Source organism: Patagioenas fasciata, chromosome 7 (assembly GCF_037038585.1).
Source record: "Patagioenas fasciata isolate bPatFas1 chromosome 7, bPatFas1.hap1, whole genome shotgun sequence".
NCBI lineage: Eukaryota > Metazoa > Chordata > Aves > Columbiformes > Columbidae > Patagioenas > Patagioenas fasciata.
The window spans coordinates 15,917,162-15,942,114 of NC_092526.1; the positions used below are offsets into that span (position 1 = coordinate 15,917,162).

A 24,953-nucleotide genomic window follows, 5' to 3' on the forward strand; every position below is an offset into this window, starting at 1 on the left:
AATCTACTGTACCACCTCTTTTTTTAATTCTCTTTTCTGACAATAGTTAATGACCAGATTATTCACACAGTTTATTTTCTAGTGCTTCGTGCAGTCAAAGCTGAAACAATTGGACTCCTGCATCTCCTTGAAGAGAGTGTATTGTCTGTAATCTTTTATTACAGTTCACCAGAGTTCATTTCTGTTTTCCTGATTCTTTCATTTAGAGAGAGCCTGGAACGTCTTTCAATGTTTAAGAAAATAGAAAGGAAATCTTTGCCTTGGCCCTGCCAGCTCACTATTGGTTCTAATTTGTCTATAAGGATTGTTGCCTACAAATCAGTAAGTTCATAAAATCGCATGTTTTAGTGTATTTTGGCAGCAAGTTAGATGCAGCTGCATGTTTTTTTCCTTAAAGCTAAGAAAATAAAAGGAAACAACATCCAAAATAATTATGGTAGAGATTTTATGTGCATAGAAGGCAGTACATCTCAAACTGTGGTTCCCACAGCAACTCTTAACTTCACCATATTGCACACATATGTTAAATAACTAAAATTCACGATGTACGGAAATAGAAGTAATTGCCGTCTACGCCATGACACTTAGTGGTATTGAAGTTGATGAACCTGATTAAGAATTCTGTGATTATGTGAAGCTTTCCATTCGGCATCAGTGATGTGTCTGCAGCTCAATGAGCCTTAGTATATATTTCTTAAGCCCTAGGCATGAGAAGAATTATACACATGTGTATGTAAAATGGTGGGTGTAAATGTTTTACCAGCTATTGGTTTGGATCGCATCTATTGTTATTTCAGACTTGGAAAAAAAGGTATATTTTTTCTGCTTGTTTGCTTTATACTGTTTGGCAGAGCTTGTGCACAGTGTTTCCCTTACAGTTTATATGGGTCCTTCACACAGTGCTGGGAAGAAGTGAGTGAATTTCAGCACACAATGTGTGCAATATTCCAGGTATTGAATAATTAATAGGTAACTATATAGCGTGGCAGCACTGATGGATCTGGTGAGATGGAGATTAATTGCTTTGTTTGAACCCAAGACTAAGAGTCTGGCCAGTATTGCAAGGTTCCAGGCATACTAGCCTTGAAAGAGATCTCTGCTGCCAACTTTCCGTTTATACTTATGCATATTTTTTTTTTTAATGAGGATATTGCTCCAGACCTGTACAAATAGGCAGTGAATCCCCTCCAAAAGGTGTTTACACGCAAAATAAATGAAGCTTGGAAGAGTAAGCAACATGAACCGAGTGACCAGCCCGAGGTCATACAGCCGTTGGATCAGAGCTAGGAGTAAACTTGTGATAGCTACTGACATAATCTATTCTGTCTCTTCTGTTTTCTGCCCCGTTCTTCATTTTGCTTCTCATTCACTAAATATACCAGAAATCTCACTTAAGTAGGAAGAAAAGGAAGCATTTTTCTTTCCCTGTGGTTGGGAAACATTCACTCATTGCAGATATTTACTCCTCCTTTCCCCTCCTAGTCCCATAATGCAGCTGAGATATTTTTCTACCTTTTGGGGAGGTTGCAGTAACCTGGGATATTTTTATCCTGTGGTGTAGTAACCCTATGCCAAACTTGGTCAAACAAGCTCAATGAACATTGAGTCTTCTTGTATCTTTAACGTGTGTCTTAATGCTTTATCGAAAGTAAAGTACACAGCAAGAAAGTTACATGTTATCCTGGCAGCACTAAAAGACTTCCACAAATGAATAACCAAGACAAGTACATACACAGTCAGCGTGGTTCATGTGCCAGGTCTCATACAGATGAAAACTCTGCTGAAAGCACTGTGGTAGCAGTCAGAGATGCGTATTTGGGGATGTCAGTATTAATCCCTTATTGGCAAAATAATGCAGTACTTCGTCTAAGAAATTTTTGCATGTTCTGGTAAGCGCTTTGCATCCCACTGAAATGTTAAATCTTCCTTTTATTTGAATTCTGATACATAGGTCATAGAAGAGAAAGTGAAAAAAGTTTGGACAGTTGTGGATGCTAAAACCCTCAGAAAAGAAGATATTCGAAAAGAAACTGTTTACTGCTTGAATGATGATGATGAGACGGAAGTTCAGAAGGATGATACTATTCAAGGTATGACTTCATGTGCACCCTGAAGACAAACTGAAGATTGACAAACTGAGTGTTTGTACTCCTAAATCACCTATACTTTGAAGCCTAGATGTGATCTTAGAATGTAAGCACTGTAAGCTGATGGAAGATAGAGGCTGTTATGTTGAGACTCTTTGTCTTCACATATTTTAAAAATTCTTACTTCTGCCACTAATAGGAATAATAATAATACCACCAGGTGGAACATGGAAGGCACTACAACTTCCTAAACTGTACACCATGGAGGACCGTACCTCAGTTCTGGAGCGAGTAGTTGCTACCTCTATTCTGTTTTTAAATCTTTTTAAATCTTCAGTTGTACTTATAACATGAATACTTTCATGCAACTGCTTTTTTTTTCCTAGATAAGCAACTGCTCTAGATATTCTGCAGCTGGGAAGATGAAACCATTAAAGGAAGGTTTAATGTTTAAGAGTCTATTAACTTTGCTGTGTAAATTCCATAGCAGGTTCAGTTTCAAGTAGAGGTATGCAGAATACTTTTTATAACCTTCAGCTTCTTTCTGAGTGGATTAAATTCCTTAGAAGACTAAATGCCCCAGAAACAGAATTAAATAGTCTACTTTTTAAAAATTGAGTTAAGCAAAGATGTTTAATTTTTTACTATTATATATATTGTGTTACCAATTTTTTCTTTGCCATTTCAATCCTACAGAAGTAGGGAAAGTGTATTAACTCTGAAGGGAGGTAACAGTATAGAAAGTGCATCAAACAAAGAAAGTACATTGAAAAATGAAGATAAATACTGTATTTTTTATTTAACCTCTTTCTGTTGTAGCTATCATAGGTGTTTTGTAGCAGTAGCAGATAAAAATGTCCCAACAACAGAGTGATTTTCTTTAAGCAGAAATGATAGTTAAAAGCTAACGGTCTGTTTGTATTTCATAACTTCAAAACTTCTAGTAAAAATAAATTTTTAAAAATTCACTTTTTATAGTAAGTAGATTTTGAAACATTTGTGACCATTCTCTGCCGATGTCCTGACTACCTGAGTTGGCGAGTCATTGCAGGATGCTAGTAAAAAGTGATGAACAAGCAGTTCAATGTGAACAAGCGTGACCAAACACTTCTCTGTTAGTGGTGTCATATTTCTTACAGTTAAAGAGCTGCTGATGCCTCATGGACTTCTGTGGACATTTTGAGAAATGTCATAATTAGACAATATTTTGCATTTGATACTGAAATTTCTTTCATTCTGCCTGTGTGTTTGGTTTTTTTGTTTCCAGGAAAATGAGTCCACATGTAGGTTTTTTTCATCCAGGGATTTACCTCTGTTCCTTCTGCTTTCTTCACACCTGAGGATATATTCCTTAGTCTGTGACAGTGTAAGAAAGTGATGATGTTACAGGGAGGATATTGTGGCTTGAGGTAAGGGAATAAGCACTTGGAACAGATGGTGCCCCTGAGACACAAACAGCTTCATGTTTTGTGGAGATACCTATGCAATGTAAAGCACAGGAAGAAGAACACAGATGTATAGAAAGGCCACTTCTGCATACAGGAGTGTTTTGGTTTTCCATTGTGTGGGAAAATGAACCTCATTTTCACTGTTAACACATTTTGTTTGCTGGTGTCATTTCCTGTCCATGACTTGTATGTTTGGATTTTTTTGTATTACGTTTGTAGGGAGTGTTGCAGTCTATGTACTGAAATCTGTTCTGATTTGCTTAAATCTATTCTGTGAGTGTAACTTCGGGTAAGATGTTCCATTCCCTTATTTTCTCTCTTGCTCTCTATGAGGGTAGCTGTTATAGAAAACAACGTACAAGGAGTGCAACTGCTGTTCGTGAAGTGCAAAACGTGTCTATGGGGTGTGTGGTTTTTTTGTTGACAGGGAAAATAATTTGATGAGCGTGTGTGGAGTGTAGCTGTGAGGCATGCATGCGTTGTTAAAATATTCAGAGACCTAATTTTGGTGTTGGAATTGTAGGCCCATATGCTTACCAGATGCTCTCCTCTTGTTCTCCAGGGTTTCGCTATGGGAGTGATATAGTTCCTTTTTCCAAGGAAGATGAAGAGCAAATGAAATACAAAACAGAAGCAAAATGTTTTTCTGTTTTGGGATTCAGCAGATCCTCTCAGGTACAGCACTAAACTGTTGTTCAAGTGTTGTTTGAGACAACTGATTTCAGTTTGAATTCACAAAAATTGTGGTGTTGTACTGGGTTCCAGTACTGGAAATGGCGCATTTGCAGTCAGGTATACAGGGGTGACTTATTTACACGTACTAGAATCAGCAAACAGTATGTGATCTTGTGAGGGAGAGAAGCTCATAAATGTGACCCTTGGGCCCTCAAGTGAAACAAGAGCCACTAAACTCAGACCTCTTGTTTCTACTGTAACAAAACCTGAATGTAGCAAGGACTTCATAGAACTTAGATGAAGATAACATAATTCAAAAATTTCCTATATTTCAATGAGGTGCTTGGTATTTGTGTGTACATGTAGTATTAACTTTGCCATTGTGACGGAAACTTTACTCTTCTTGGAGCTCCCTGCACCCAGTCCCCTTCACCACTCAAAACTGAAAGAAATCGTGAGGCAGCTCTGTGCCTTCTGTTCTGAAAGCTCCCAGCCCTCCCGTTCTTCTTTGACATGTCTTGGTGCCTGAACAAAACAGAATCCTTGGCAAAGGCTGAGGAATCATTCCTTATACCAGGAAGGAAGGATGCTAATGAAATGGGAAGTGTCTGTAGGAAGCTTACTTCCAAATGGATGTAGCTAAACATATTTTTACTTTACAGTACAGGTGGCACAGAGACCCTTGCATGTTTTTAGAGATGCCCTTAGACTACTGCAGCATGGTGGTTCAAAGCATATTATTAACTGAGGAACCAGGCATTTACAGTGATTTACTGAAATGAGAAGCCAGCCTCGATAGGCACTGCAACATGATTGCTCCTTGAGGACATTCAGAACTTAAAGTTGTTAAGTAACATGGCAGCTTGTGTGCTGGAAGTGATCGATCGAGGAAACTTATCATGCTTGATCTTATATGCCTTAAATTGGCCAGGGAAGAGACATGGCAGGGACTAATAAATCCGGTACCAGAAACCAGGTCTAACAAGTGAAATGCTGTGTCTGAATGCAGTGTTTCAATGAGACAATTTCTTGCATCTTTTCACACGTTATTAACCTACAGCTGAGTGTTACTGTCTTAGTTTAATTCTGTAAGATGTATTTCACCATGTGTGTTTTCTTATGCTGGAGGCTGGCTTTCTGTTTTCTGACTCTTACTGAAAACAGAAACTAAGAGGAAAGCAGATGAGAAATATCGTGTTCCTGGAAGTGAGCTGTTATTTCACATGGATTTTTTTTTGTCACCATTGATCAGATAGTGTGATAATATCTTCAAATACATAGTTAATAATTAATTGTAGGAATACTTTTGATTCACGTAAATATGCCCGAAAGAATTAAAAACATTGCTTTATATTTTTAATGCAAAAATATTTATTGCTTTTGATAATTTTTATTACGTGCTTCTCTTGTCTGTGGATTTCATAATGGATAGGAATTACATCTTAAATAAAGTGTATTCTGGTCCTCTAACTAGGAGTGCGAGTAATTATGCCCAATAGTAGTTGCATAGACCTCAGTAGAACAAAACTATTCAGGTGTGATTGCAGGATTAAAATTACCCTGTATAGATAATGATATCAGGAAGTTTTCAACTACAGCTGGAATTTTCAAGACTGATACTTTCTTTATGTTTTAGCTCTTGAATTTTATTGTTTGGAATCATAATACTGACACTATTCAAATGTATGTTTTATATTAAATTGTTTATTTTAAAAATTTTGGAGAAAAGGTAATTTATTATTAACTAGAGAAACTGGAACAGCTCCAAATACATAATTAAAGAAGGAATAGAGCTACCTCACAGTATTTTTCTGAGCTATTCGCATCCCTCAGGAAAGAAGATCAGAGGCCGCTTAAACTTTGATTTTTAATTTATAAGCAATGCCGTATAAGTCAAGAAATAATACTTGAAAATATTACAAAGGGACCTTTTTTCTTTTTTGCAAACAAAAAACAGGTGTAGTGATACTCGTGTCTAGATATTTATACTATAGTGAGCATAAAATTTCCTGAGCTTTGAAAGACAGAACAGCAAAGAATAATTTCAGGTAGAATAGTCTGAATTGAAGAATTGTGCTGTAATACATTAAACAGATCTGCTCTGGTGTAAGTTGCCACCAACTTCAACAGCATTATGGTAATTTGCTAGATAATGAAACTCCACATTAGTTTGGAGACAGTGTAATTTGATGACGTTTTTCTTTAACAAGGAAAGGTCACTTTAACCAGTGTTCAAAGTGGTGTGCAGTTTTCATGACGGTTTTTCTGCCATGGCGGTGTTCTCTAGGTGTGTCTCAGCCTCTGTAGCTCTCGCTATTCCAGAAATGGCCCTTAATGAAACCATTTGTTGCTTTTTTGGGGGGTCAGCCATGTTCATGAACAGCATCAGCTCTGCTAACAGAAGTGTCTTTGCCAGCACAGCCGTATGTACTCCAGGTTGCTGTTGAAGCAGCTTGCTTAATTAAGGATGTGCTTTTTTCCAGCTCATTTTTGACATGTCTTTGCTAGGAAAATTTAATAGTGTAGATGTGGTGTCAGTTAGGTTTAGGTCTTTTTGCTAACCACTGTGGTTTTCCACACTGACTTTTGGATTACTGCAGTATTATTGAGACTGGTAACAGCTGCAGATACCATAGTTTTCTATTCCTGCCCATCAATAGGAAGGTATGAGAATATCCTGCCAAATACAACTGAATATCCATGTTGAGTGATAAATGGTGATATGAAACATATACAGGCCTTTAATCTCTATGCACAGTAATTAAATTTTGTGGTTTCTCACTTGAGTGATGTATTAGTTGTTTCATAATTTAATGAGTCTGGTCACATTAATGATGTTTGGTTTAGATCAGGCTAACTCTTGACCGTTTGCTTCTCCAGATCCAGAGGCATTACTACATGGGCAACCAGGTTCTGAAGGTCTTTGCAGCGAAAGATGATGAGGTAAGGTGGACTGAAGTTTAATGCTGAATGTGTTTTGCCGTGGAACAGAAAAGAATGGTAGTGGCACTTGGAATTGTCCCTCTTTCTGTGTTAATAAGACAAATATTCTTAATGCAGCTTACAGAAACCTTGTTCCATTGCCCATTAGGTTGAAAAGAAATTGGATTAAACCTCAAATGCATACCATCTCTCATTAATAATGAGAAAGTGGTAAATGGTACATTTGTGCAAGGGCATGGGGAACCTGGAATTAGTGCTTAAGTACCTTCTCATGCAGAGCAACAGTGTGCCCTGTCACTGTGTTATTTAGAACAGATCTCCGAATTATTTTGAATATTAGAGGTAAAAACTTCACCATAGTGCTGACCTGTGCTCCTTTTAGGGTCTGACTTTTTTTCTTTTTTTTCCAGAACGCAGCAGTTGCTTTTTCTGCCCTTGTTCATGCGCTGGATGAGCTGAAGGTGGTAGCTATAGTGCGTTATGCTTATGATAGAAGATGTAACCCGCAAATTGGGGTAGCTTTTCCATATATAAAGGATGCATACGAGGTAATTTTTCTGTAGAGACTGTCTGTATTGATGGTTTACAAATACCAATTAATAAATGGTCATATTTGAACTGTATAAATTTGCAGTATTATGTAATACCGGAAGAAACCAATGTGACTTTTCAGCTAGGACAAGGAAGTAATAAATAGTATTAAGAACATTCTGCAGAAAAATACATGGAAAAATAATGCCATATGTTTCTATTAGTATCCTCTATATTACAGATGTAAATAATACTGACTTTTATGTCAATAACATAGTGATAACATTTTGTTATCCTGGAAATAACTCTTTCATTTTTTAATCTGTAAACGGTGTAATCACATACTTATGTAATCAGTTGCCACTGCTTTCTTGTTGTGTTACTACCTACCTCTTAGCATACAATCAAAAGTTGCACTAGTTTCTTTCATTGTTTAAAACCGTGGATTTATCTCCAGATTGCTTAGTAGTGCAAAATCTGAATTTGATAGTTGGCATGGCATTTCTAGCACGTCCAACTATGCTGTTGTCATTAGGTTTCCAAGTCAACTGGAACAGTGGGGAGGAGTTCACAGCATTTAAACCTGTTGTTTAAATTCATATGGAGAATTAGGAAGACAGTAGTATATTTATTTACTTGAAAAGGTTATTTTAAAATAACAGGAGAAAAAATGCAGTTTATTTCTTAGGAAATAAAAAAGAAAGTTCTGTACACAGCAGAATCATATTTGAAATATTTTTGTTTTAAATTCTGAGAGACCCAGAAGCAACACAGTATGTCAGAATTTTTGCAGCATATGTTTCCACTGATCTTACTTATGAGAGACTATTGAAAAATCTAAATATGTATAACATGGCAAAGCAGTGACGAAGGTGGGGGCGGACATAACAATCTTCAGACTTTTGAAGAGTATAAACATAAAGGATGGAAAGGAATTATTTAGCGTAGTATGTACTGGAGGAGGTATTTGAATAACGAAAAAATGATACTGAGAATTTAAAAAAAAAACCAAAACCAGCTTTAGACTTTGAGACACAGTAAGCTGTGATAAAACCTCACAGAATGCAAAGGTATGGAGCATTTAAAGCTTGGCTGGTTGGAACTCTGCACAAGAAAAAGGGATTGGATGATCTGGGAGGTCTTTATTCTACCTGTAGAAAAATGAGGCGTGTAGCCATCGCTATGTTATAAAATAACGCTGTGTTTTATTCGGCTTAAAATGATGTTGGTCTGTAAATATGTAAGTGTTTTGATATACACAGATACTAGATCTTTGGATTTTCCAATTGTTTAGATTGCCCTGATAGGGCACTTGGGGATACTTCTTTTTGTTTGTTTGTTTTACTTCAGGTTCAGTTTTTTCTTTCTTCTTTTGTCATGCTTAGTGTCTCATCTATGTGCAACTACCCTACATGGAAGACTTAAGACCATACATATTTTCATCCTTGAAAAACAATAAAAAATGCACTCCGACAGGTAAGATAGTCCTTCACTGGGCAGCTGGACAAAGTAATCTACTTGTCTTCCTTTAAGACACTCTAAAAGAGCTAAAACATTTGGCTTCACAATGAAAACATAAGCTTTGTCGTTATTTTGGCTTAGGGAAAAAATAACCCATCCCATTGGGAATACATTATGGTGGTGTCATCTTGAAGTGTAAAGCCTGTAGCAAAACTTTGCCTGCTTAGTTGCCAGCTGAGCAGACTCGAGGTTTGCAGACAGTCTTTTAAAACTATCCTGTTAAATGTCTTCTTGCTTGGGTGTTGGTATTATTAGTCTCGCAGGATCTCTGTGATAGACATCTGAGATTTAGTCCTCCATACCCTTTGATCTTTCAACTCATTTGTTAGACTAAACAGCCAGACCTTGTGGGAACTACAGTATGTGATTAGCTAGAACTGAAGTAGAGGCATCAGCTCTGTTTGTACAAAGCTGTTCCTGTAGTCAGTTGCAGTTTGACCTGTACAAAGGCCAAGCCTACATTTTCTGTGGTGCGTGAAACATGCACTTACTGGTGTACAGATTCAGATGGAGGGTGTCTTTGGAGAGCCATAGCACATGCAACCATACAAAGCTTGACTCACTCTTCTGAGGATTTTGTACAGCAATGTATGTAAATGGATGTAGTTTAACATCCACTTCTGCTTCTTTAAGTTGTTATGAGATCCGTTGAATGGGCATCTGCATATCAAAGTGTTTAAAACATGCAGGGTTGTTTCTGAAACAGTTTCTATGTTCTTGTCTGTAACCAGCAGTTTGAGAACAAATCTGAAACCTGTCTTACCAAAGGAATAGTGGACTCTTGTGAATGGTGTTAATTTGCAATCATAACTTCAAAAATTTGTATTCAGCCATTTGGTTTTTCAAACCAACGGTTCTCCTTATTTTCTAAGTGGCCTATAAACCTTCTATTGCAAATAAAAACATCTTGAAAAATGGAAGCTGAAAGGCAGCAATAATTGAGGTCTTGGGTGAGGGGGAACGTTTTATGACTTTACATTGTGGTCCTTAAAAAAAAGCAGGTGTTTTATTATTGTGTCCATTATCCATATTCTTTATTGGCACATCTATGTCCTCAGTGTATTCTGTGGCATGTAATGACTTGGTGAAAATCTCACATTGTGAAGTGAATCTTCATTTATAAATTGTTCAAGAAGTTCAGCCATCTGCAAGTGTATTTAATTTTTCTTTGTATGTAATTGTTGCCTTAGCGGATCAGTTATCTGCTGTTGACTTGTTGATTGATTCTATGAATTTGATTTCTGAAGATGATGATGGAGAAACTTTTGAGGACCTGTTTAAGCCCAGCAAAATCCCAAACCCTCATTTTCAGAGGTTATATCAGGTGAGATGATCTATATGGCATTTTTTGAAAAAGTCTTTTATTAAGACTTTTAACTCTTCTGTCTTTCTCTGATTTACCTTGGAAACTTCTGCATTGTAAAGATGGGAATATAAATCCTTTTGCATTAAAGTGTGGGGTAGCCAGTGATCTCTATGTTGTCCCCGACATAGATTTTACTCTTAAACTTTCCAGTTTCCAGGAAGCAAGGGAAATTATACCTGTGCTCAGGTGTCTGCAGCAACATCAATGGTGTTCACAGGCACCTAGACTAGACGAGTTAAAACTTGCTTGAGTATCTCAACAGTGTATTGCCACGGTGATGGTGTGGACATGCAGAGGCTTCTGGGCAAAGAGAGAAATTGAGTGAAAATCAGGGATCTCTGTAGCTCCTCATTCTGCATCCCATCAAATCTTGAGCAGAGTCACTTTGTACATTGTTACATCTCACAGTGGTTCCAAACCAGATCAGCCTGAGGTGAACTTGATCAGTAGTAAATAGTTAACATTCTTGACATTTAAAATATTCCGTTTGGATGTCTGAGCTGATGCATTTTATGGGTGAGCAGAGCAGTTCACACTTCTTGCAGTTATTGTATCAAGCTGTCTACGTTTTGATTTACATTCCTTTCATATCATGAAGATTTTCACTGCAGCTGTGAGGATGAGAAACTTAATTATACATTGGAATTCAAGTGTTCAAGAAAATGACATAGCAAATTCAAAAATAAAGAAAATTACGATGCAATTTATGCAGCTGCAGAATTGTGTTGTATGCAGAGCTATGGAGATATATTGAGTGCATGACTCCACTCTGAAAATTGACCAAAAATGGTATTACAGCAACCATGTTCGTCATATCTCAACAACTCCAAGTGAATTTTTTTCAGTTTACAAGTAGGAAGAAGATGCTTTTTTAAATTAAGAACACTAACTCTAGCTTCCAGAAACCATGCTGCTTTTCAGGATTGTCAGAAGCAGCAAAGGATCTGAAGGTCTTTTGCATGTTTCAGGAACACATGTGAGCCCACTGTCTTCAAATCCTACTCTGACATCTGAAGAACTCAGTGTTCCCTTCAAATTCTGCCAGTCATATTGACAAGACAGTGTGTAACTGAATGCAAGAGTTAGTCAATAGCAGGTTATTTCTGGGCAAGAGCTTAAGATGGATTGACCTCTGCATGACTTTTTTTAGGAAAGGTTGTAAAGCTTGGGTACAGCAAAAAAACATGGCTTTCCTTGTAAATGAAACACAAATGGGATAGGGTTTCCTCTATTGCATCACTAGATACAATTTTGCATTCTTTTGGTTCAGTGGGTATCACTTATCAATGAAAGATGTTTCTTTAGGTGTGCTGTTGTCTTCTGAAGCAGGATGATTGTGGTTTCCCAGCAGCTGAGTCAAGTGCTGCTAGAATAGAGTAACTGCATAACTCTCCAATTTCCCTAGGGGATAATAGGATTTTGTAAAGGTGAATGCTACTTGTGGAAGAAGTAGTTATTGACTGTTTCACTGTACTGGGTGGCATACAGTTCTTGTCCATGGTGCTTGCTGTTCATAAACCCCTAAATTACCTGTCCTTTTAGTGCTTTCTTTTGCTTGCACACAGCACCATTTGTCTCGATTACAAAACTACTATTAATCTGTATAAATCACAGAAATATTGTTCTCTCCTTTGCTTCAAATGTGTTTCAGATTCTTAATATTTTGTTCTTAGACCAAGTGACACTGCTGGTTCCTTAAGAACTATGAAGAAAAGCTTTACGTGTTTTGAATGTAGTCAGTAAATTGATTAGGCTGAACAGGACCTGTAGATGGTTTGAAAGAATAACTCTGAAGAAAGGATGAACTCCCCCTTCATTTCCTTGCTTTGTTGCTTCATGAAGACGTTTGGAATTATAAGTGACATGAGCTAGAATTTAAACAGAAACATCAAACTAAATTGTATCTCTGGAAGTAGTGGTAGGCATCAGGAAATGATAGAGTGGGTGGAAAGGAATTGCTAATGCTTGCTGGAGTGGAAGATGAGGAATATCCTATATCCAGAGTTTCAACTTTTATTTGTTGCTTCCAGAAAAGCCTAAGCAAACTTCCAGAGCTTTTGTGGTGGCATACTTCCAATGTCATTAAGTTGTTCCTCTGAAATACAGGGATTTGAAGTCCAAAAGATGTTTGGGGAATGCAATGCATTTTATTTGATAGCCAAATAAACAAGTTGCTCAACAGTGATTGTTCTGTACTGAGACAGACCTGAGGGAATGGTTTGTGGGCACGGTGGCCTGTGGCATTGCATAGGTCATGGGATCCAGCTGCAGAGTCTGCACCTAAATATGCTGTAATGCAGGGGTGTCAAACTCATTTTCAGTGGGAGCCACGTCAGTCTTGTGGTTGCCTTCAAGGGCTGAGTGTAATTTTAGGACTGTATGAATGTAACTACTCCTACATTTATTCAGTCCTAAAATTACATTGGGTGAAAATGAGTTTGACACCCCTGCTGTAATGGCTCTTGTTAGACCACATATAAGCAACTGTAGAGGGCTGAGCTTCTTTGTAGGTGGTTGGACTGTACCATGATGTTCTTTCAAAAAGCAGAGCAGCAGGGGGACAGGAGGTAGCTCACAGAAGTTTGTAAGGGCTTTTGGCAGCAAATAATCTTACCTTTGGTTGAATGTAATGGGTCTGTTGGAAGGTCAATTTGAAATTGTCACAAACTAGGTGTAAACTGAACTCTGAGATACTTGTGTTGGACTCAGTTCACACAGTTTTAACCACCTAAAGCTAACTAACTAGCATAAAATGAGTTGTTCAAGTCTATCCCATAATCCATGAAAAAAGAACCCTGGGAAGTTAATTGATCTTTCTTGTTTTGGACATCCTAAGTACATGATAGTTGTGGTTGTAGATTGCCTTCTAGCCACTGAAGTGGTTGTTGCTGGGCACAGAAGGGCGAGGAAGCAAGGTTAAAAGGGATTGTTTGGGATTAGAAACCTCAGATTAAGTCTGTTCAACTTCATTTCCATTTTGCACCTGAGTTTTGATGGTACCTGCAATCTCAGGTTTCAGAGGCTGTCATCTACTGTAAAAAAAAAAAAAAAAAAGAACAAGTGGAGGCTGTGGTACTCAGTCTGCTCAGCTCTTGCAGCTGCACACATAGAGATTTCAGATGCAAAAGCCTGAAAAACACATTCACAACAGAGTACTTCTTTTTTTCCTTTTTTGCTTTGTGAGTTTAATTCAGTCCCCTAATGTTGTTTTAATACTGTTTTTTTTGTATTACAAGAGCTGTTACTGCAGCTTCCAGCAACATTTTTATTCTCTTTCAAAATAATTATGCCTTAAATCATTATAAATGTTTCCAAATCAGTTGCCTGTATGACTGCCTCCTTTTGAAAGTGTGCGCTAATATGGATTGGAGTCTTAATGGCAGCATGAAAGCACATCAGTATTGATGTGTAGCATATGGTCTGGATTTTCTTTATTGGCAGCTTTTCAGCACAAATGGGGGGGGGGGGTGTGCTTTGATTTTGTTTTTTAAATCAATGTCATGTGTGACAGCCAAGAGGGGAGCAAACCTCTGCTCTATTCATAGTTTACTGAGTAGCTACCTTTACCCTTGGGTCTTGTTAACCCGGTACAATGGGCTTGGAAAAGTTATTCTCACATGTACATCATGTGTTTTCATGTATGTGTGTTTATGCACTGGTATCTGCGTATATCTGCACATACATCTCTACTGCTATCCTAGACTTCAAAATATTTAGGAGATACCTACTTTGTTTTTAAAATTCTCAATGGAATTTCTGTAGCCTGCCTCATTAACCTCACTTCTCTCCCTCTGCTCAGCTCCCTGACTGTGCGTGCTGCCTTTACACTCTGGTGAAAAAGCCTTGTCCTCTGTAGTTCCTACCATCTGTTTGAACCTTGACATACATCTGTCAGGCCCCTTTGTTCCCTCACTCTTTCCAGAGCTAATTTGCAAACATACCTATATTGTGTATCACCTGTGCACATTTAACTTCTCTCTTTCCATTTGTTTTTAAACTGGTGAAAATTTATCCTGTATGCATACTGAGTTCTATTGACCAAGAAGAAATACTTTCTCTGAAGGACAATAAAATGTGGCAATAACTGGAATACATGGTTGTGGTATATATCTGGTTGCCTAATTTTGGAGTGTATAGAAATCTCTCCCACATTACTATTTTATTAATAGAATTGCATTTTAAAGATAAAGCGAAGTTAAAAAGCTGAATAGATGCAGATGACTCTTTCATTCCTGGGATTTTCCTAATAATTTTCATAGAACTAATTCCAATGAGTGTGGGAATGCTCATCTGCATCAGTATTGTTGCTACATATAATTATTAGTCTTCTTAAACAGCTGATGATATGACTTTCAATCCACTTGTGAGCTGGAATATTAGTTTGCAATATGAAAGTAGTTTCTTTAATGTGGAAGATATTTTGCTTGTACTGTAGGATGTCACGCATACAAGCATTACATTAAATGCATATCAGCTAAAAGCTTTTCTGTACTCAAATTGTTTCTTGCAGTGTTTGCAGCATAAAGCATTTCACCCCAATGAACCGTTGCCACCAATTGAGCAGCACCTTCTAGAGATGCTGGAGATGCCTCGTGTGGTGCAAGAAAGGTGTCAGGCTCCTCTTGAAAAAGTAAAAGCACTTTTCCCCCTAAAGGAAGTTGGCAAGAAAAAAGAAGACAAGACTGCTCAAGATATCTTCAAAGACAAGTAAGTTGGAGATGTATTATGTATTTTTTGAAACTTTTTTTTACACTTCAAATTGTTTTTGCTGGATGAAGCAGGCTCAGAATCTTTTGAACATAAGATCAATGAGTTACATGCTGAAAAAATAGTGACGAGTCGGGGAATATTGTGCTACCACAGTATGCGTAGGGTATTTTGTAAATACTGGTGGTTGTAATGTTATGGAGCAAGACATACGAGGAGCCAATCTGTAGCTTCCTCAGGTCTGTATTTGTTGTCACAGAATCCATCAGGTTGGAAGGGACCTCAGGAGGTTTCTTGTTCAGCCTGCTGCTCCAAAGCAGGGTCACCTATGAAATCTGAACAGGTAACTCAGGGCTTCATCCAGTCTGGTCTTGAAAACATCCAGAGGTGGAGGCTGCACATCTCTGGGCAACCTGTTGTATTGCTTACTGTTTCCTGGTCAAACAATTTGTCCTACTGGTAGTTATAAAGTAGTTCAAATAAAAATAACAGAGGGTGTAATTCAGTTTGGAATAAATTCTGTGGAGCTTTAAATTAGCTGTAAAGATGAGTCTTCCTTTTCAGCATGTTTGATTTAGCTTGTTCTCTGTAGCTTTCATTTTTAATTCCAAGTCAAAAGAAAAGCAGCTTAATTATTATCTGCTGTGGATGTCTTGAAAAATCAAACTTATGGACTCTTCCTGGAACATCTATTGTCTGAACAGTTTAGGTTTTTTTTTGTTATTACATATGGTCTGTTTACTTGTGCTGCAAATATGAAGAAGAAATGCTTAATTGCTACTGCATTGCTACTGTCACCTCAGCCACAAGTCAATTTGCTCAAGCAAAATCTGCTTCTAAAGGCTTAATGTATTGGATGCATATAATATAACTAGTGGGTCCACTGGGATGTTGGGAAGTTCTCAGCTCCTTCTCCCTCCCTTTTGTCATTTTTAGCTCAGTGCTTTCAGTGGTACGAACAGCATCTCTTAGCCAGTTTGATGCCTTGCTGCGCTGTCATAGACCTTGAGCTGGCTGAAGCCCCCTCAGCATGTGATGTGACTTCTCACATCGCTGAGCTGGAATGACGACCACATAGCTGTAGAAAGACTGGGAAGCACCTTTTTATTTATTAATAGTTCATTACTGTGTGTGCCTGTCTTGCCTTGGTGCATCTGTGGATTCATACCGTAAATAATTCTCTTGTCCTTGCTCTGTGCCCCCATTTCTCTGTGTGTGTGTATACATACATACCCTTGTATGTGTATTTTAAAAAGTCATAGAACCAGACAAACAAACAAACAAAATCAAAACCTGGCTTCAAACAAGCTAGGGAGAGGATTTAAACAAAAAACAGTCACTGATTACTGGTAGTTGCTTAAAAACATATTGCCCCAAAGGCATCTGTTTGACAAGCAAGAAATAAAGCTATTTTGTTTAAAAACTGGTTTCCTTTAGAGAGGTGATGAAAGCAGCTATAAAAATAATTGAGACAGAAATCAGTGTAGGGCACTAAAATGATTTTTAAAAAATCCGTGAGGAAGGCAAAAGTATACTGACTCAACTATGCAAAGGAGAATGAATGGTAATAGGATTAAAAAGTATGAAAAAGGTGGTATTGCTGTAGTAATGAATGGGAACAGTAGTATTGTCAGTACTACAACAGAAGTGTTAACTTTATGGTTTTGGTCTGTGTTTGAGGAAAAGCTGAGTGGTATAATTAAATCACTTGATAAAGAAAAGTAGCTCATTGCAACAATGACTAAGGAAAATGTTAAACACCAGATAACATTCAACTTATTAATGCTATCAGATCTAGTAATTTGCACTAAAGTTTTTCAAAAGTAGGTTAGGAGCTCTCTTGACCGTTATTTTTGTTTTCTAAAACTGATTTGTGTCTCATGTCATCATAATGATCTGATTCATGTCTGCTTAATTTTTAAGGTCTAATGGGATTAAGGAAGCATAACTGTAGGCATGATGTCTTATTACTGATTTCAATGTTCAGCATTTTTTTGTTTCACTTTTGCTAAGCTCTGTGTAGTTTGAAAAATCCAATAAAACAAAAAGCAGTTTGCTTTGGAGAGGCTGTTACTTCATCCAGCTTTGCAGTATGTGAGAGGCTTCTATATAAATGTAGAAGTGGGTGTATTTTATTAATTTTTCTTGAACAGTTGTTGCACGTTTTACAGTTTAAAAATACTGCTAATCAGTGCATTGCAGATCCTAAATGTCAGATCCTTGGCTGGTATAAATGGATATGGATTCATTAGTTTCTGCTGTACTGCACTGATTAATGACAGCTATAGAATTTGTCCCAAGCAGTTAAATGCGGCAGCATCACTTATGTTTTTCTCTTTCCTCCAATCCCAAAGTATTATGAATCAGTAAAAATAAGGCAGGAAGAAAAAGATTTAAAGACATTGCAAGTGAGTGGAAAACACCTTTGGAGAAAAGAATTCTAAAATAGACTTTTCATTGTTCTTTGCACCTTTCATCAAACCACATTGATAGACAAGAATTTTGATTCAAGTAGAAGTTCCAAACTCACTGGTGTTAGATAAGTATCAGTTTCTGCATTTTACAGACAGACATATCGACTGTCCAAACCCATCAAGCAACGTGTTCAAGGTCAGCCAGAAACTCAGCAGAGTTGAGAAAGAAGCAAGGTGTCCTGTCCTTGTCCTGATGCATAACCAAACTTCTCCTAAAATGATAAGTAAGGTTATGTTGGATGACAGGAGTTGCTGAGGAGAAGCGATTTCATTTCAGTAGTGACAAAATTAAGTAAAAGACAGAGAAGACTACTGAAACAAAGTGAGATTGACACTGATTGTAAAGTAGAGGAGGAGTGTGCTATAGAAAGTAAAAAGGAAGACTGTACAAGTGATTTCTAGTAATTGATTGCTCTGTAACATGCAATGTGATTTTTAAAATCAGTTCTAATATTGTAGAATGCAAAATGACACCTAGCCTAGGATTGCTGGCTTTGTCCCTACATTGTCAAGCACTTTATTCTTTTCACTGCAGTAGCAGAATTTTTAAGAAAAGCTTCTTACTTTGTTTAGGGATTCGTTGAACACAAATACTGCGATTTAGATCATTGAGTAGCTTTCAGTCATTCTGCAACTGAAATTGATTCTTCTGTGTCAGTAGCCTGCCACATTGAGTGACACAAAACACAGCATCTGACTTGCTTCCCCTTTTGTGATTAGCTGGATTTTCTTCTTTTGCCAAGATATGCTCTCAAGTTTGGCACATTAGATGGTACAATTAAGTTCCTGGTTTGAATGCACACATTGGTGTATGTTACCTGGGAGGGCAAAGCTAGAGAGTAGCCTAAAATCACGAATAGCTTTTGAGAAATAACAAAGACTAATTTGAAAGCATTTTGAGATGTAGCTTAAAATGTCCTAGGAGTGTTCTTACATACTTAATTGGGGTTTGCCCACCAGGTTTTGACTGTTGTAAATGGAAGTTTATAAAGCTCTTGTGTGCTGATGGAGAATATGGGTCATTAGACTCATTTGTAGTAGCTATCATCAATTCCAAGGCAGGAACTAGCAGGTAATTTTTGAAGAGTAAATGAATTTCTTACTTAAATGTTAAGTTTCATTGCCATTTCATGGTAAGAAGATCCAGTGAGAAGGCCAAATGTCATGTAATCTACTGTAAATCATATACTTTAAATTGTCAAGGTTAACTCAATATACAGGTTCCAAATTAAGTGACTGGAAATGTCATGTATTTAGAAAGGTGGAGAAGATGTGTATGTGTAAATTCACTCTTAAAATAAGTGTGAATAATCTTGTACCTTCAACAGTGGTGCCTTTGCTTTACACTAAGATTAAGTTTGAGCTCTGTTTCTGCTGTCTGTTTTGTCCAGCCTGTGGGGCAAAATGAGGCATGGAGTACTGTTCATTTGGGAATAACTGTAAATGAAATTTTGTCCAGTGTTCAGCTTATATTTCATTAATTTACTGACTCCTTACTTAGTAGGCAGGACAGTTTAGTTTAAGTGTTTATATTGATTTTTGTCCTTCTCATTTGCAGCAGTGAAGATGGACCCAACCCTAAGAAACCCAAAATTGAAGATGAGGAAGGTAGCTTTAGCATCGTGAAGCTTGCTGAAGGCAACGTCACCTCTGTAAGCATATTTTTACAAATCTGATTATTAAATGGGAAGAATAATTTCTCTAAGCATATTATAGCGAATATACAGTATTCCTGATACTAGCTGAAACATGGCTGAAATATTGTCTGCTTGTGGATCTGAGAGTCTGCTGGAGATTGTAAAGACAAATTCTTCTGTCCTTTAAGTTTTTTTTTTTAAATTAATCATTGAGATTTTAAAAACCTATTTTAAATCTAAAAGGATTTAAATGTTTTGTACTCCTAATATACACTTCTGATTTTTCCTGAAAAGTGGCATTGTCAGATTTAAAAGAAGCAGACACCAAGGAAGCTTAAACCTTATCGAATGATCAAAGAATTATTTTGACAGCAAAGCATAACATTTTCAAATAAACTTAGGAGAATTTTGATTCCTGAAAGGAAATATTAAGCAATGTATTTTTTTTTCCAAAGTTATTGCATCCATTTTTCAGTAGAGATTTATTTATATTTGACCTGGTTTTAGTTCCTTTGTAAGGTTTCTGTACTTGTATGCCCATTTAGAGCTCCAGCTTTAAGATGTCAGACTGGGCCAGAAAGGGTAGATGAATTGAGTGCACCAGAGTGTCAAACCAGTGATTCTGTACCCACGTGCCTGGGAGCTCCCATTCCTCATTAAGCATCTGTCAAGATTAGTGAGAAGTCTGTGCTGCAGAGAGTCTCAAAGCTGAACTAGCAGATAGCCTGAATGATTGTGCTTCTGACCTCTAAACCCCAGAGAATGTGGTTGCCTTATAAGAGTGCAGCATAGTAAGTGTAAATTCATCTTGCTCATGACATAACTAACTTTTGCAAAGGGTCCTGCGCATTAACACACATTGTAAGACATTCTTTTGTTTTATCAGTCCGCAGGCAGAGTTGTGGAGCTTCTGTTTCCATATTAAAGTAAACAGAAATGTAAAGATTCTTATTGCCTTGCAAGAAAGAAGAGATGGATATTGGCATATCATTGTATCGTTTTTGGACCTTTTGTAGGTTGGCAGTGTTAATCCAGCAGAAGATTTCCGAATTCTGGTGAGGCAGAAAAATACTGACTTCAAAGATGGTAAATGACTTTTATCTATCTTAATTATATTTAGTAGCATCTTCAGGGTTCAGTAAATGCAATCCAAACAAGAGTTTCTAGTGCTATGCGAGATGCTCTGGAGTTTACTGCTTAGCTTCTAGTGCCATTCAGCAAAGAAAGGTGTCACTTGTAATTCCCGTGTCAGTATTTGCCTTCCCCATTTGGAAGTCTCAGATACCCGTGTTTGTGTAAGGTGGCACTAGAGAGCTGCATGGCGGCATCTGAGTGACTCCTCAGGTGTTCCCAGCTGAAGATCCCTTGCTACGGACTGACTGCCTCATTCAAACTGGGCACCAGCTTCTCATTTGGCTTCACGGGATCTTTCTGGCTCAGAGTGGAGGGCTGTTGGCTGCGTGCAGTGTGAGAAACCTGTTTGCTGCTGCCTACTTATTCTGTTCTATGAAGAAATAGGAATCTGATGCCTGGGTTTCAAATTTTTACATGCAGAGATAGTTTATTAGTGTTTGTTGTGAGCTGAAGAAAGCACAGGTGTATTTAGAGTGTAATGAGCAGGTAGTATGTGACTTAAAGCTGAGAGGAGGCTCTGTGTGCACTGAACCCATTCTCAGTGTACAGCAAGACAGGGTTTTGATGCAGAGGAGAGGAAGAATACAAAGCACAGGTCAGCCCCTGTCTTGCATTCCCTAAGTCTGAAAATGCAATGGAATTATCATTCGCTTGTATGGTATTTCCCTGCTGGAATAGCTATATAAAGATATAGGCAATCCAAAGCTAGAATGCACAAGATGGGTTCCTTTTTTCTTTTAAAGTGTGTTTGAAAGCAGTGGCAAGATAAACCTCATCTGCCAAATAGCCACTACCATAGCACTTTTCAACCAAAAAGATTTGCAGAGGAGCTGGAGTGAGGTGCTAGTTATTTCCACAAGGCCTTTGGTCCTTTTGGACATAGTTTGAGGAGGGTGTTAAGTAGTTGATTGATTTGTGATACAGTCTGTTAAATCCTACATAACTATTTCTCTCCAGAATTTCCAGACCTATAAGCCAGCTAATTTTACATGGATTTTGCATGAGCTCTCAAATAAATGGTTTATTGAAAAAATATTTGGAATTGTGTTCTAAAATTTCAGATATTAAGATACAGTAAAACAACACTGCACAATGTATTGGAACACAGAAGCTGAAAGTTGACTGGTTTGTTACAGTAATTAATTTTATCAGGCAGGAAGCTTTAAGGCAGAAATAAGTACGGTGATTACCCTTGAAAATGATTTAACTGAAGAGTGCTTAAGTATATCCACTTGGTAGCTGTGCTGCAGATAACTGCAGTACATGTTTGGATGACTTCTGGAATTTTGAGCAATTGGCTTCTATTTTATGTGTGATCTGCTCTGTAATTATAAGGTGTAGTTAGTTAGAATGTAGTGCAGTCACCCATTTAAAGGAGAAGTAGAAGCCACTATAAATAAAAACATGGTCTGCATATTATTTGTTTTCTTCTGCATAATCCTTTTTCTGCTTTGGAACCTTTTAGGTAGCTTAATACATAAAACATTACAGGCATGTTTTTAGTGGCTTGCTGTATTGCATTCTGGTTATGTAAATAGTAAATTCTGCCTTAAAAGTATTCAGTAGTTCTAAGGGGTTTTTTAGTATAATTTTATATTGTATTTAATGATGAAGCACTTTTTCCTCTGCTAGAACATATGAAATGTAAAATATCTTTACAGGAAAGGATGATCTGTGGTGTTAAAATAGTTTATTGGGAAAAAAAGTCACATTGTATGTTTCAGGATGCAGACAGAAGAACTACTGGGTTGAATCCTGGTTTGCTTCTTTATTGTGTAAAAAGAGCACCCAGTGTAGTCTTCCAAACTGAACAGAACCTACCTGCTCATTTTAAAACAAAACAGCACGAGAGTCCCTCCACAGTGAGGAGAAAGACCTTTCAACTGATTGGGAGTGGGTTTTTTTGGTAGATAGAGAAGTTGTAGCAGTAGGAAGAGTTGCATTTTAAATATTGATAGTACAGTGGCTTTTTAATTAAGCTGCGGGTTAATGGCACACATCTGCTTCAGTCCATAGCAAGTCTCACCCAAATTATAAAGTTATCTAGATGAAAGTATGGCAGGGGGATTTTTTATTTTTAAACAGCTTGTAGGAAGCCCTGATGGTGTATTTATCATCCAAAATGAGTACCAGTGCATCTCCTGCAGTGCCCTCGCTGGGATTTGAAGAGCGGGGTTTGTGCTGTTCACGGGAGAAGCCTCAGCGCAGGTTGGACAGCCCGTGTCTGATGCCGTGTCCCGCAGCAGAGCAGAGCAGATCAGGAGAAATGACATGTCTGCTGTTGGTGGAACCTGGGTCACCAATGTGTACATACATATTTCTAGAAAATCTGAAAGTTTCAAATTGGTAAGGGTCTCAGGGATAGGTTTTCTGAGACTGGCCACTCGTTTCCTAAACAGTAATCAACTTTGTTTTGAGTTGGCATCTGTGCAGTTTATTATAGTAAGGGTCCACTTACAGCTTACATGATGAGTTGTGTGTGATGGTGTCAACTTACTGGTTTATGCTGATTGCTCATGTAGCTAGCATTGTGTTTCCCCTCCAGATATCTTTATTTTTGTATTTGCATTTGTGGCCAGCGAGATGTCATTTGATGCAGGTCTTATTTTGAGCAGGTTATAAGCGCACAGTCATTCCAAAGAACAGTCTTCTGGTAACATCTCCTGATATTTTTGTCACTGAATGCAAATAAAATAGTTTCCCTGAGTAGGATCCAGTCATTACTCCCAAGAGTGGACAATGAGTTTCTTCATTTCTGTCACTACAAAGATTCTCAAATGCAGTGAGTGCCATATTTGTAATGCCAAAGGAGTAGCCATGTGGCGACCAGTTTATCCTCTTGGACTGTTTACAGGTTTCCATCCATGACTGTGTTTCTGGAGAGCAGAAAGTGCCTGGTATGGGCTGTTTCTTTTCATACACTTATGTAGAAGATAGGATGGCTTAATGGAGGGTAAAAAAATGGATACTGACACATGCATAGTATTTTCTATGATTTGTAAATTTTCTGTGCAGGTTTATAGGACAGATTTCATTGCATTTTACAGGACTCCTGTCTGAGAACTTGATGTCTGAAGTCCTGTAGTTGAAAGAGCTTATTTTATTTTACTGATTGTCAGTGAAGAGGGAGATCTGCAATGACAACTGCAGACGTCAGAAAAAATGTCCAGAGACAACTTGTACCAAATGCTCATTTATATATTTATAGAAAGTTTGTTAGTATTTTTATTCATAGGCATTCCTAGAAAAAAAAGTTAGGAGTCAGCATGCGAAGATTTCAGCAAATACTCTGTTGTGCCTAAGGTGCCACACGTTTGCTGTAGATAGCTTCTTTAGTAAAATGTAAAACACTGGCTTTGCACTGAATGCTTTGTATGCATAAAAGCATTGGGTATAAGAGATTTGCAATGGGAATTTATTAGTTGCAAGAAGGATGACATTTTATTGTGAGATTTTCTGTAGAAATGTGTATAGTTAACTACCTTTCTAGACCTAAGATAATTTAAAAAAAAATAGTATTTGCTTCACTTTTTGTTGGTGTATGTCTTTGCAGTTCATCTGCATTTTTATCTTCCTGGATGTTTTTCGGTATTTCGGAGACTGTTCATGCTCTACTGCTAGGTAGGCCAAATGCAGTGACTGGTTTGATGAAAATGATTCAGTCATTAGAAAAGTATTTGCAAACCAAATACTTGAGTATATAAAATCACTTTGAAGTTTTCTGTATATCTGCTTCACAGAGAAGATGAAGCCAGATTTGTCTTTGAAGGGCATAGTCATTGGGTGAGCTCTGATTTGCAACGAACAGAATTTGAATTAGATGTTATCAGGAAAAAAATAATAAGAAAATCACAATGATGGTAGTCAAACATTGAGAGAGAGGCCCAGAGAACCTGAATACTCTCCATCTCTGGAGCTACATGAACACCTGATCCACAGCGACCCTGGTTTGAGTAGGGATTTGGTCCACGTCCTTCAAATATGCCAGCCTAAATAGTTCATTTTGATACCCACAGGCTGCTTAGAGAGACCATTTCAAAACTGAACAGCACCTCATAGGATAGTGGAGTGGTTTGGCAGCTCTTGACCTTAAAGTTGTTGTTTCTTGGTTGAAAGATGAAGGAAGTACTTAAAAATTAGGGCAGTTTTCAGTTTTGAATCTCTTCCTTCTTTTCAGTTACAAAAAGATTGTACTTATAGAGCAATAGGTTAAAATTAATTATCAGGTGATTTAACTGCTTTGTCAGTGACTCTTATTTTAAGCATTGTCCATGAATACAAATCATTACCACCACCAGTGGATAAATCAAAAGACTGGTAAAAATAGGAGTCTTTGATCTACAGAAAGAACTCGGTTTTTTAGTATGTGTTTTTTTTGTTGTTTTTTTTTTTTTTTAGGGGAAAAAAATCCCCAAGGAATAGAAATGGGA

At 37.5% G+C, this 24,953-nt stretch overlaps 1 protein-coding gene across 4 annotated transcripts in view; it reads left to right on the forward strand.

Moving 5' to 3' along the window:
* The window catches only part of XRCC5 (X-ray repair cross complementing 5), a 64,721-nt gene that overhangs the window by 26,549 nt on the left and 13,219 nt on the right, over nt 1–24,953 (forward strand). For 3 of the 4 annotated variants that reach the window (XM_071810892.1, XM_065841435.2, XM_071810891.1), the window contains exons 7-16: nt 207–321; nt 1,952–2,090; nt 4,098–4,210; nt 7,091–7,153; nt 7,564–7,701; nt 9,070–9,160; nt 10,396–10,529; nt 15,082–15,278; nt 19,311–19,404; nt 20,406–20,475. In XM_071810892.1, the coding sequence (XP_071666993.1) occupies nt 207–321; nt 1,952–2,090; nt 4,098–4,210; nt 7,091–7,153; nt 7,564–7,701; nt 9,070–9,160; nt 10,396–10,529; nt 15,082–15,278; nt 19,311–19,404; nt 20,406–20,475 (1,154 nt within the window). Of the gene's footprint in view, nt 1–206; nt 322–1,951; nt 2,091–4,097; nt 4,211–7,090; nt 7,154–7,563; nt 7,702–9,069; nt 9,161–10,395; nt 10,530–15,081; nt 15,279–19,310; nt 19,405–19,934; nt 20,158–20,405; nt 20,476–24,953 lie in introns of those variants that run through there. The other variant, XM_071810893.1, reaches the window with a different exon arrangement.